A 12,808-nucleotide genomic window follows, 5' to 3' on the forward strand; every position below is an offset into this window, starting at 1 on the left:
TATTTCATTAGACTATATTCGTTTATCAACACCTGGACAGATCAGTCCATAACCTGTTTCTCTCTTTTTTTTTTGCACAATATGGAAACTACAATGATCTGAGATCTCTAGAATGAGTTTCTGTAATCACCCTTGTGAAACAAGACAAAGAGAGTTAGGTTGTTGCCCATATAGTACAGTATTTTGTTCTGTCTTCCTCCAAGACAAATTACCGGTCACACCAATCTCATGGCCCAGCTGCAATTATGTAATGATGACAAGAAAGAGTAAAATTTTAAAATTACCTTTGTGGCATACGTTGGTTTATCTACAGCTTCGTCACCTATGTAAAAGTCTAGGTCATCCACTCCCCTCACCAACCTCCGCTGTGCATGGTTACCTATTTTGGCTGATTCTTTGATCGCTATACCTGGGGAGGTACAAAACACAAGGAGTCAATCAAAAGTTATCAATTACACCCACTTAAACACAGTCAACGTATTGTCATTGTTGTAATCTCGCAAACTCTTTAAAAAGCTAACGGCTCAAAGTGACCATGGCAGCTAATGTACATGAATGACGGAATCTAGCAATAACTACTTGATACCTTATTTATTCAGTTTAAGGGGAACAAACGTTGATTTTGTAAAAGGGGTACGGTTTTCAACCAGTAGTAACGGGACATAATAAAAGCCAAGAGACTGCATATACACAAACATCTCAGCAACAATATAAATGTGCATCAAATTATTTTTCACAATGATTTATGCATACAAACAATTATTTAAGAGATTTCAAAATTAACATTTTTCAGCCCTTTGTGAGGAAAACAAAGACAATAAATTTAAACCACTCCAATAAAATCCTTGACAAATTGCAGCAAAATAAGCACTGAAGGACACAAAGGAGGGCATTCAGGCCAATGTGCCCTGCTATTTCTTGAAAAGAGCTGTCTAATTATTCCATTTCTTTGATGTTCCCCCAGAACTCTCTAAACTGCATTGCTTCAGTAATAATCCAATTACCTTTTAAAATTTTCCATGGCATTACAATCACTTCCTTTCAGGCAATGCAGGTTGAAGGTCACAAAAACTGCTGCATGAAACAAAAAGCCTCTGGTTCTTTTGGCTTCAACTAAATCTCTGCCATAACACATAGGAGCATAAGTAGGCCATTCAACCCATCAAATCTGCTACACCACTCAATGAGATCATGGCTGTTCCAATAATCCTCAACTTCACTTTCCTTCGTTTTCCCTATAATCTAATTCCCCGACCGCTTAAAAATGAGGCTATCTCAGCCTTGAATAGGTTCAATGACCCAGCCTCAACAGCCCTCTGTGGTATGAATTCCACAGATTTACACCGTCAGAGAAGAAATTCCACCTCACCCTTGTCTTAATAGGGCAATCCCTTATTCTAAGACTATGCCTTCTGGCCCTAAACTCTCTTAGGACAAGAGGTCCAAAACTGTGGACAGTATTCCTGACTAGAGATGTATACAGTTTTAACAAAAGCTCCCTTCCTTTGTAAAAGCTTACGGGACCATGGATGCTTAAATCAGAAACAAAAACAGAAATTGCTGGAAAAGTTCAGCAGGTCTAGCAGCATCTGTGGAGAGAAAGCAGAGTTAACATTTTGGGTTGAGTGACGCTTTCTCAGAACTCCAGAGAATGCCAACAGGAATCATTTCTCTCCATTTACTCTCTCAGGACCCCTAATGATTTTGAGAACCTATATCAACTATTATGCCAACTTCTCCAATCTATCTACGTAACTCAAGTTCTTCATCCCCACAACCAGTATCATAAATCAGTTCTGCAGCTTTTACTTAGAACTGGACTCAATACTCCAGTTTAGGCCAAACTCCTGTTTTATATGGGTTTATCACAGCTTCGTTGCTTTAGTATCCTATTGATAAAGCTTAAGATGCTATAGGCACTTTTTCAACATTTCCTGTCACCTTCAAATGATTTACGTGCATGTACCCCAAGATCCTTCTGCCCTACACCCTCGGTAGAACTCTAAACTGTATTTTATACTGCGTCTCCTCACTCTTCTTACAAAAGTGTATTAATTCATCCTTCTCTGAATTAAATTTCATCTTCCATTTACACGTGCTGGTCTTTGCCATTTTGAAATTTGTCAGTATGCTCCTTTCATCCTCCAGCTCTTCCAAGTTCTGTATCGGCCACAAACTTTAAAATCATGCACTTAAATCTAGGTCATTAATATACATCAGGAAGAACAAACATCCAAACATTGATGCCTGGGGAACTCGTGTATCCTTCCTCTAGTCCAAAAAGCAAGTATTCAGTATTTCTTTCTGTTTCCAGTCACTAAAGCAGTTATATTTTCATGTAGCTACTGTTTCTTTTACTCATGGGCTCTCACTTTTCTGAGAAGCCTGTTGTTATGTGGCACTTTATCAAATATCTTTTGGAAGTCTATGTATGCCACATAATCCAGACTCTCCTCATCAAGCTTCTATCGCCTCACTAAAACACACTACCAAGCTAGTTAAGCATAATTTGTCCTCAGCAAATCCATGCAGGCGTTACTTAATTTTTTTTTCAAATTATCTTTCTAAAAGTCTTCCCAACAGCCAGGTTACTCTGTGGCCTGTATATCTTTTCTCAAACAATGATATAACATTTGCAATTCTCCAGTCCTCTGGCACTGACAATCTAAAGAATATTTTAAGATTATGGCCAGTTGCTCCACAAATTTTCAGGCTTATTTTCTTGGTACCTTTGGAACCATTTAATTATGGCACCTTACCAACATTTAAGTAAAGCCTTTTTAACACCCCTCAATACATTTCTCATTTACCAAATGTGCTATGGCTCGGGAAGCATCTTTTGGAGCATTGTGCAAATTATTCATCACTTCAGAAGTGCTTCAGGGTAGACATTTTATAATCACACTGTTCAAAGATATTACTACACATCTCCGGAGTGGTGAAATTTGAATTCAGGTTTACTGACTCAAAGATAGAAACAACACCACCACTGTGCCTATATCCTAGGCTGGACCACTTTCAGCTACTTCAATGATCTCCACTCCATCATAAAGTCAAATTGAGGTATGTTCACTAATGATCATGCAATGTTAAGTACACTTCATGACTGCTCAAATACTGAAGCCATCCATGTCCAAATATGGTGAGACCTGGACAATACCCATGCTTCTTCTAAAAAGTCACAAGCAACTTTCACACCACACAATTCTCAGGCAATGACCAGGGTCTAGACTACATATGACTCCAGACTCACCGCAATGTGATTGACTCTTAACAATCTTCTAAGCAATTAGGGATAGGCAATAAATACCAGCCTAGCCAACGACACCACCTCCTGTGAATGAATAAAACAAATCCTGCAAGTCCCTTCCTAACAGTGTAGTGGATATACCTACACCCGAAGAACAGCATTAGTTGAAGAAGGCAGCTCACCACTGTTTTCTCAAGGACAATTAGGATTGGGCAGCAAACACTGACCTGGCCAGCAATGCCCACATCTGTAGAATTTTAAAAAAAGGCTGGTAGCAACAGTTCACCAGAGATTCTATTATGCACCACTCTGTTGAAATAACAGTCTCAAAACATCACAAAGACTGTTTTAAGTAAAACATTGTTTTAGGATTTACCCTCTGTTATTATTAAATTACTTGTATAACATTTCATTCCAGTAGAATAAAAAGTGTGAAAAACAGGTCTTACAATGGTAAAATTAGAGAAATTATAAAGTACGTTTATACTTACATGAAGGAATGATGAACTGTGGTTCAGTGTTACCTGCATAACCAAGCTTTGTATATCTGAAGGGAAAAATGGAAAAAATTGTACTTAGCCATTTTATTTAGAAAAAAGTTAAACTCATGAATAGTTAATGTCTCACTTTATTTTCTTTAAAGAAAACCTAAAATAAGTCTCAGAGAATGTTTTGAAACCATATTTAAAAAGTAGACAGAAGTTAAAAATGTAACAATACAGGGAACGGCAGAGTAGTTAGCCTATCATCAGTAGTGAGAATAATGCTAGGGTCTTTTATAAAAGGCTTGATAACATCAAACTTGGAAAACATTATCTGAATTGGACAAAGCCAGCATGGGTTCATGAAAGACAAGTCATGCTTTTCAAATCTGCTGGACCTTTTGGAGGATGTAAGTCATAGAATAGATAAGGGGAAACCAGTGTGTGTGTTGCATTTGGATTTTTAGAACACTTTTGATAAAGAGCTCTCATAAGAGGTTATTAGGCAACATTAGAGCACATAGGATGGGGTAATACTTTGACATGGATTGAGAGTTGGTTGGTTGACAGAGTGGGAATAAATGGATCATTTTCCAAGGGAAGATACTGACTAAGGGACACTGCAAAGATAAATCCTTGGATCCCAACTATTTAATATATATATCTATATCTGGATGACTGAACCAAATGTAACATTTTCCAAATATGCTGATGTAACAAAACTGTGCATGTTTGAATGTTGAGGAGGATGCTGGGAGGTTTCAAAGAGATCTAGGCAAGTTGAATGAATGGGCAAAAATATGGCAGATACAGTACAACCTGGCTAAATGTTAAGTTATACATATCAGTGTGAAATGTGAAGAATATTATTTAAATGGCTACATATAGTGTGGCGTGGATGTACAAGAGATCCAGGTGTCTTTGTATAAGAGTCAATGAAAAGAGACAGCTTCTATAAAAAGGTTATACTTGCCTTAAAGGGAGTACAGCAGAGGTTCATTAGGCATATACCAGTGATAGCAGGACTGTCCTATTAGGAAAGACTGGTTTGCCTTGGGCTTTATTCACTAAAGTTTAGAAGTATGAGGAGGAATTGAATTGAAACGTACAAAATTCTCTCAAGATCAGACAGACCAAATGCAGGGTGGATATTTTCCCTTAGAGAAAGCACAGTGTGGAGCTAGAGGGATACAGCAGGCCAGGCAGCATCAGAGGAGCAGGAAAGCTGATATTTTGGGTTGGAAAGGGTTTTCTGAAGAAGGTTCTGACCCTAAACAACAACTTTCCTGCTCCTCTGATGCTACCTGGCCTGCTGCATGCCTCCAGCTCCACACTGTGTTATCTCTGACTCCAGCATCTGCAGTTCTTGCTATCTTAGGGGAGCCTAGGACCAGTGGACAATGTCAGGTCATGGAGTCGACGATATAGGACTTAGATGAAGAAGCATTCCTCACTCAAAGGGTATTGAAGCTTTGGGATTCTCTACCACAGTAGGTTGTGGATGCCAAGTATGGTCCAGGTCTCACCGTATTTAGACAAGGATGGCTTCAGTATTGTGCTTTTGCAAAGCAACAGGTCTAATGACATACAGAAAGGTCAAATTATCCAGAAGGTCCATTAGGCAGCACAGTGTATGCCACAGCATGAAGGAAGCTAGACACAGGGTTCAATGAACATTGAACATTCATTGTTTTTAAATTAAAGTTATTGTGAGTTTATTTTACAGTTTGTTTTAGGTGTCTCAGAGAGAAGAATGCTCGAAGTCAAAAAGCATCCAGCAACTGCACAGAAATTCACTGAAAGGAAACATGTGGCAGCTGTACTAATGCATGTTTGAGCCAGAAGCCTCAGTCGTGCGATATTCACTGAGACTTAATTGTTTGCAATGATATTGCTGAGATAAAAGGAATAGTGTGAATTTGAATTCTTTTCTGATGTATGTAATAACATCTTTCCAATCTTTTGTTTTGACTAGTGTACTACATTTCATTTTATTCCTATAGTGTTAAAAGTACACAGGCAGAATTTTATGTTCTGTTACTGATCTCCAGAGTTTAAGAAAAGCCAAGTTAGAATCCAACAAGTCAAGGTTTTATTCTGAGGTCTGACTTGTGTGGCGCTACTATTAGCTGGGATCACAAAATATTCATGTGGCCATAACATGAAACTAATGCAGACTGAAGCATGAATTTTACAGGTCCTTCCAGACATAGGTCAGTAGTTCTTGAAACTGTGTTCCATGGCAATGGCATCATCCCTGCCACCTGCTCACCTGTCTCTCACACCCGGAGACAAACTGAAGTTCGTAAATTAAAAACCAAAATCATCCATAAACCTAGGTTTCATTCAGAAGGGGGGTCACTAGGCCCAAAATGTTAACTCTGATTTCTCTCCACAGATGCTGAGACTGCTACATTTTTCTATCAATTTCTGTTTTTGATTCATTCAGGAACCTGATTTGTCTAATTGTATTATCACGTCGAATCATAATTAGTTATAAGAACACTCTCCTTCCCACTTAAACACTTAAGGCACATAGTTTATAAAATGTGCTGTTCAGCAGCATGAGGACAGACTTGCCTCTCTCTCCCACCTCTCTGGTATGATCTCTAAATAGTAGCATCAGTAACAAACACCTTGCTCAGTTAAACTTTCCTGTCATTCAACCTGATGGCAGGATCATTCAAAGCAGTCAGCAGCAAAAGATAAATCTCAGAAAAGACACAAAATCAGAAGCAGCAATCCACACTCATTGCCCCAATGGAAAATGAGCTCTGAAATTGATCAGCTGGACAATCACTGCCCAACAGAAAATCTGCAGCAACAGAATGCCTCCAAGTTACCCCGTCCAGGCCTCAGACTGTGGTGCATAGCCACAAACAAACAGCAGTAACAGTTTCAATGCAGGTATAACTCTCAAAATTGTAAAATGTCCTTTCTTTACATCAAGGTGTAGTACATGCATTGGGATGAGCAACATAAAATTGCATGGAAAAACTCACTGAAACTCTGCATGAAACGAAGTGAAATTTACAAAATTTAGCGCTAGAGTTATTTTCAGACAGAACACAGTAATCTGATTGCTTTTGATAAGAACGGCTCTCAATTAATTCACTTAAAATACATCTAAAGTGTCAAGAAATGATTTCCCATCAATGTTCTTGAAGGTGAATCTTAATGATCAATGGAAAAATGAAGTAGATAATATAAACAAACATGTGTATATGAGTAGATATGTGAGAGAGGAATAGGGTTGTAGTTGTAGGGGATTTCAATTTAACTGGACTTGCCTTCGTGTGACAGGGTTATACGGGATGGAATAGTTTAACTGCATTCAGGAAAGCTCTTTGTGCCAGTACATAGATAGACCTATTAGATATGGGTCAGTATGAGACATAATCCTAGGGAATGAAACCAGTCAAGTGGTTGAAGCATCAGTGTGTGAGCATTTTTTGGGATAGTAACCACAGCTCCATAAATTTCAAAGTCATTACGAAAAGGGAAAAGATAGAGTGGAAATGAAGTGTCTAAATTGGGAGAAGGCCAGTTTCAATATCATCAGACAGGATCTGGTATTCATAGATTGGGTGTAGCTACCTGCAGGTAAGGCAACATTTGGAATATAGGAGTCTTCTAGAAGTAGTATACTGGCAATTCAGGGTCAAGATGTTTCTGTAAGAGTGAAGGGCAAGGGCAGCAAGTCCCTGGATGTTGAGGGGTATCGAGAGTTTGATAAAGAAAAAGAAGAAAGCATATGTTAGGGTCAGAGCATCACAACAGGAAAGGCCGTTTCAGGAGTACATAGTGTGTACGGGGATGCTTAATAGGGAAATTATGAGGGCAAAGAATGATAAAGGAAAACTCCAAGGCATTTTGTAAGTCCATTAGAAGCAAGGGGATTTCAAGGGAAAGAGTGGGTCTATTAGAGACCAAAGGGGTAATCCGTGCTTGGGGCGAGAGAACACGAGTGACATCTTAAGTTGACATTTCTTAACTGTACTCACAGAGAAAGACATTGTAACTGCAGATTTCAGTTGGGTTGGTGGGTTCAAGAGCATGTAGGAATTAATTAAAAGGAGGTCATAGATGTTTTAGTAGGCATAAAGGTGAATAAAGTCCCAAGATATGATGAAATGTATCCCAGGCTGCAATAAGAGGCAAGGAAGGAGATTGTGGGGCCCTGTAAGTGCCAGATAAATGGAGGACAGCTAATGTGATTTCTTTGTTCAGGATAGGCAGTACGGATAGGCAAATAATTACAGACCAGTTGGTCTGACAACAATGGTAGGGAAATTATTGAAAACAATTCTGAGGGGTAGGATTAATCAACACATAAAAAGGCAGAAGTTGATCAGGGATAGTCAGCAAAGATTTGTTGGAAAGCCATCCTATCTAATTTAATTGAGTGTTTTGAGAATGCGACTGCATATATTGATGAGGGTAGTGCAGGTGATGTCGTTAACATGGACTTCTATAGGCATTTGACAAGGTCCCACATGGGAAGGCTGGTCCAAAAGGTAAGAGTCTATAGGATCAAGGCAAGTTGGGAAACTAGATCCAAAATTGGCTTATAAATAGGAGGCAAAGGATAACGATGAAGAGATAACAGTGTGGAACTGGATGAGCACAGTGGGCCAGACAGCATCAGAGGAGCAGGAAAGTTGACATGTCAGGTTGGGACCCTTCTTCAGAAATGTGAGAGGGGGAAGGGAGCTCTGAAATAAGTAGAGAGAGGAGGGTTGGGGCGGGGGAAGGTAGGTGGGATGATGATAGGTGAGTGCAGGGAGGCAGTGGTGAGGATTGGTCAGTGAGGCGGGAGGACCAGATAGGTTGGAGCGAAGATGGACAGGTTGTGTCAAGTCAAGGAGGCGGGGAAGAGAGAGAGGATTGGTCATTGGATGAGGCCGGGGATTGGGGAGATTTTGAAACTGGTAAAGTCCATATTGAGACCACTGGGTTGTAGTCTCCCAAGGTGGAATATGAGGTGCTGCTCCTGCAGTTTCCAGGTGGTGTCATTGTGACACTGGACGAGGTTCAGGATGGATATGTCACCCAGGGAGTGGGAAGAGGGGAGTTGAAATGGTTTGCAGCTGGAAAGTGTTGTCGTTTGTCACAAACCGAGCACAGGTACTCTACGAAGTGGTCTTCCAAGCCTCCACTTGGTCTCACCAATATACAGGAGGCCACATCGGGAACAGCGGATATAATAGACCACTGGCAGATGTGCAGGTGAACCTCTGCCTGATGTGGGAAGTTTTTTTGGTTCTTTGGATGGAGGGAAGGGGGGAGGCGTTGGGGCAGGTGTAGCGCTTCCTGCAGTTGCAGGGAAAGGTGCCAGAGGTGGTAGGGCTGGTAGGGAATGTGGAACAGACAAGGGAGTCACAGAGAGAGTGGTCCCTACAGAAGGCAGATGGGGTCGGAAGGGAAATATATCCTTGGGTGTGAGGTCAGATTGCAGGTGGCGGAAGTGGAGAATGATACGTTGAATGGGGTGATATGTGAGGACAAGGGGGATTCTGTCTTTGTAGCGGGGAGGGGGTGCAAAGGCAGAGGTGCAGGAAACTCAAGAGATGCAATCAAAAGCATTTTCGACCACTGAAGGGAGGAGGTTGCGGTCCTTGAAATAAGAGGGCATCTGGGATGTTTGGGAGTGGAACACCCCATCTTGGGAGCAGATGCAGTAGTAGGGAATCGCATTCTTGCAAGATGGTGGACAAGAGGAGGTGTAGTCTAGGTAGCTGTGGGATTGAAATAGATTTCAGTTTCGAGGCGGTCACCAGAGATGGAGACAGAGAGGTCCAGGAAGGAGAGAGGTATGAGAGACAGTCTAGGTGAACTTGAGGTTGGGGCAAAAGGTGTTAGTAAAGTTGATGGACTGTTCAAGCTCCTCATGGGAGCACGAGGCAACTCTGATACAGTCATCAATGTAGGAGAGGAAGAGTTTGGGGATAGCACCAGTGTAGCTGCAGAAGCTGGACTATTCCACATATCCTACAAAGAGACAAGCATAGCTTGGGCCCATGCAGGTTCCCACAGCCATCTCCTTTGTCTGTAGGAAGTGGTAATAATGAAGGTTTGTTTTTGTAATTGGAAGTCTGTGACCAGCAGTGTACCATGGGGGTAGGGCTGAGATCCTTGCTGATTGTTATGTACATTAACGACTTGAATGTGAATGCAGAATTCTAATTAGTAAGTTTGCAGATGACATGAAAATTGGTAGAAGTCTTGTTGTAACTTTACAGGACATTGATTAGGCCACAGATGGAATATTGTGTGCAGTTCCAGTTGCCATAGTGTTGGAAGTACACGATTGCATTAGCGAAGGTGCAGACAAGATTAAACAGGATGTTGCCTGAGATGAAAATTATCACCCATGAGGACAGACTGGGTAGCCTGGGTTGTTCTCCCCAGAGTAGAGGAGGCTGAGAGCGGATCTAATCAAAGTATACAAAATTATGTGACGCACAGATGGGGTATATCATGAGAATCTTTTCACTATGGCAGATGTGTCAGAGACAAGATGGCGTAAGTTTAAGGTGAGGAGGAAGTGCTTTAGAGGAGATCTGAATAAACATTTTTTTCATTCAGAGGGTGATAGAAATATGGAACATTCTGCTGAAAGGGCGACGGAGGCAGGTAACTCTTGCAATATTTAAGAAGCATCTGGACAAGTGCCTATAAACCAGGGCATAGTAATCTATGAAGCAATTGCAAGTAAACGGGATGAGTACAGTTCTGTGTTTACTGGTTGACACAGACATGGTGGGAAGAAGGGTGAGTGTCCTAAACAGTATGACTCTATGACTTTATAGACAGTACAAAATAACTTCCCAGAAATGCTTGGTAACCAAATATCTAGTGAGTGGGATGAATTGAAGAGTAAGAGTATCAGTGAAAAAATTATGCTGGAGAAATTAATGGTTAGAAGCTGACAAATATATGGATCTATAGTAGTGTCAAAACACAGGTCCAGGGCAGGTTCCAGACAACTGTTGATGCTTTATCCTATATTGTTGTTCAGCAACCTACTTCCCAAGATCTCTTTTGTTCAAGACATCCAGTCCTATACCTTATTTTCCACTCAAATCCTCCCAGCATCCATCCTAAGGTTATACCAGATTTTAAAAAAAACAGAATGAGCAAGTGTGCACAACTGCAGGACTAATCATCCTGGTTTGAGCCAATATTTTGGAGCACCACAGACATCTGACCCTACTGTAAGATCATAACTCTTTATCTCCTCAGGCACACATACACTATTACCACATTGATATCTTTAGATGAAACAAAACAGAAATTGTGAGAGAAATTTATAAGTTTGTGAGAGGAAAGCAGAGCTAACAATTTGAGTCCAGTGACCTTCTTCCCACAGATACTGCCAGACCTGCTGAGTTTTTCCACAATTTATGTTTCTCTTTCAGAACTCCAGCATCCACAATTCTTTGTATAATTGACACCTTTAATGGTCTGCTGGTCAGGCATTTTTAAAATTACTGTGGAATCTGTCTTCAATTGTTCAATATGAGCTGTTGACATACGGGAACGAACCTCATGTTTTCTTTTTTAATCTGCCATGAGAAAGCCTAGAGAGGGATTTGGTTTTCCTGTGGAAAAAAATCTTCCTTTTAGTTATCAACTACTATTCCTGGTGGATTGAGGTCAAGTGCTTACTGGGCCTCACATTCATAGCATTCATATCCTTTATTTACAAATACATAGCCATATACTTACAGAGCCAGAGAGTCATATACGATGGAAACGGATGCTTTGATCCAACTTATCCATACCAAACAGGTCCCCAAACTAAACTAGTTACATTTGCTGCCTTTGGCCCATATCTCTCCAGGTATTTTCTATTCATGTACCTGTCCAAATATCTTTCAAACGTAACTGTACCTGCCAAATTTGACACCAGTATGTCCCTCACTGACATTCGGAGGCTCAATTATTTCTGACATTCACCCTTTTAAGGCAGCCAGGTCTCCCTGATTGGACCAGATTAACAGCAACAATCAGAGAGCTTATATTCTATGAGGTCCAGCTTGGCTGACCGAGTTGACAATCACTACACAAACTCTCCTCATATGTCAGTGCTGTCCATCCCAGAAATCCATTCGGTAAACCTATGCTGCACTGTCTCTACATCAAAAACATTATTCCTCAGATAAAGAGACCAAAACTGCACACAGTATTCTATGCGTGGCCTCATCAATGCCCTGTATTATTGCAGCAAGGCATCTTTGTTCCCATATTTGAATCCTCTCACTATGAAGGTCTTCTTTATCCATTTGCATACTTTCAGTAACTGGTGGATGAGAACACCTAGGACTCATTGAACATTACCCTCTCTCAACACAGCCATTCAAATTAGAATGTGCCTTCCTACTTTTGCTACGAAAGTGAATGACCTAATTTATTCATATTATCTGTATCAGCCATACATTTTCCATTCAGTCAGCCTGTCCAAGTCACTCTGCAACATCTATGCATCTTCCTCAAAGTTCACCTTTCCACCGAGCTTTGTGTCATCTGCAAGCTTTGAGATACTATATTTAGTTCCCTCACCTAACTCATTAACATTGTGAATAGCTGGGATCCTAGTACCAATGCCTGTGGTACCCCACGAGAAACTGCCTGCCATTCATAAAATGATCCATTTATGCCTACTCTTTGTTTCTTGTTCACTACTCCATGCTGACAATGTCTAATTTTACTGCTGTTTTCTAAATGTTCTGCTATTAATCCTTAATAATGGATTCTAGCATGTCAATATTAAGAAGGAAGTGGTGGTGAGTTTCTTAAAAAACATTAATATAGATAAGTTTACTATGCCTGATGGGATCTATCCCAAGACACTGCAAGAGGCAAGGGAGGAGACTGCTGGGGTCTTGACAGAGATCTCTGTACCCTCTTTAGCGGAAGACCATAAGACATAGGAGTAGAAGTAAGGCCATTCGGCCCACCAAGTCCACTCCCATTTAGATCATGGCTGATGGGCATTTCAACACCACTTCCCTGCACTCTCCCCATAGCCCTTGATTCCTTTTAAGATCAAGAATTTGTCGATCTCTGCCTT

At 40.6% G+C, this 12,808-nt stretch overlaps 1 protein-coding gene across 2 annotated transcripts in view; it reads right to left on the reverse strand.

Moving 5' to 3' along the window:
* The window catches only part of LOC125460628 (actin-related protein 3B-like), a 139,450-nt gene that overhangs the window by 99,697 nt on the left and 26,945 nt on the right, over positions 1-12,808 (reverse strand). For both annotated transcript variants that reach the window (XM_048548279.1, XM_059642133.1), the window contains exons 2-3: positions 3,742-3,797; positions 285-409 (exon numbers count right to left, since the gene is read on the reverse strand). In XM_048548279.1, coding sequence (XP_048404236.1) covers positions 285-409; positions 3,742-3,797 — 181 coding nt within the window. The remainder of the gene's footprint in view (positions 1-284; positions 410-3,741; positions 3,798-12,808) is intronic.

This window comes from Stegostoma tigrinum, chromosome 2 (assembly GCF_030684315.1).
Source record: "Stegostoma tigrinum isolate sSteTig4 chromosome 2, sSteTig4.hap1, whole genome shotgun sequence".
Taxonomy (NCBI): Eukaryota; Metazoa; Chordata; class Chondrichthyes; order Orectolobiformes; family Stegostomatidae; genus Stegostoma; species Stegostoma tigrinum.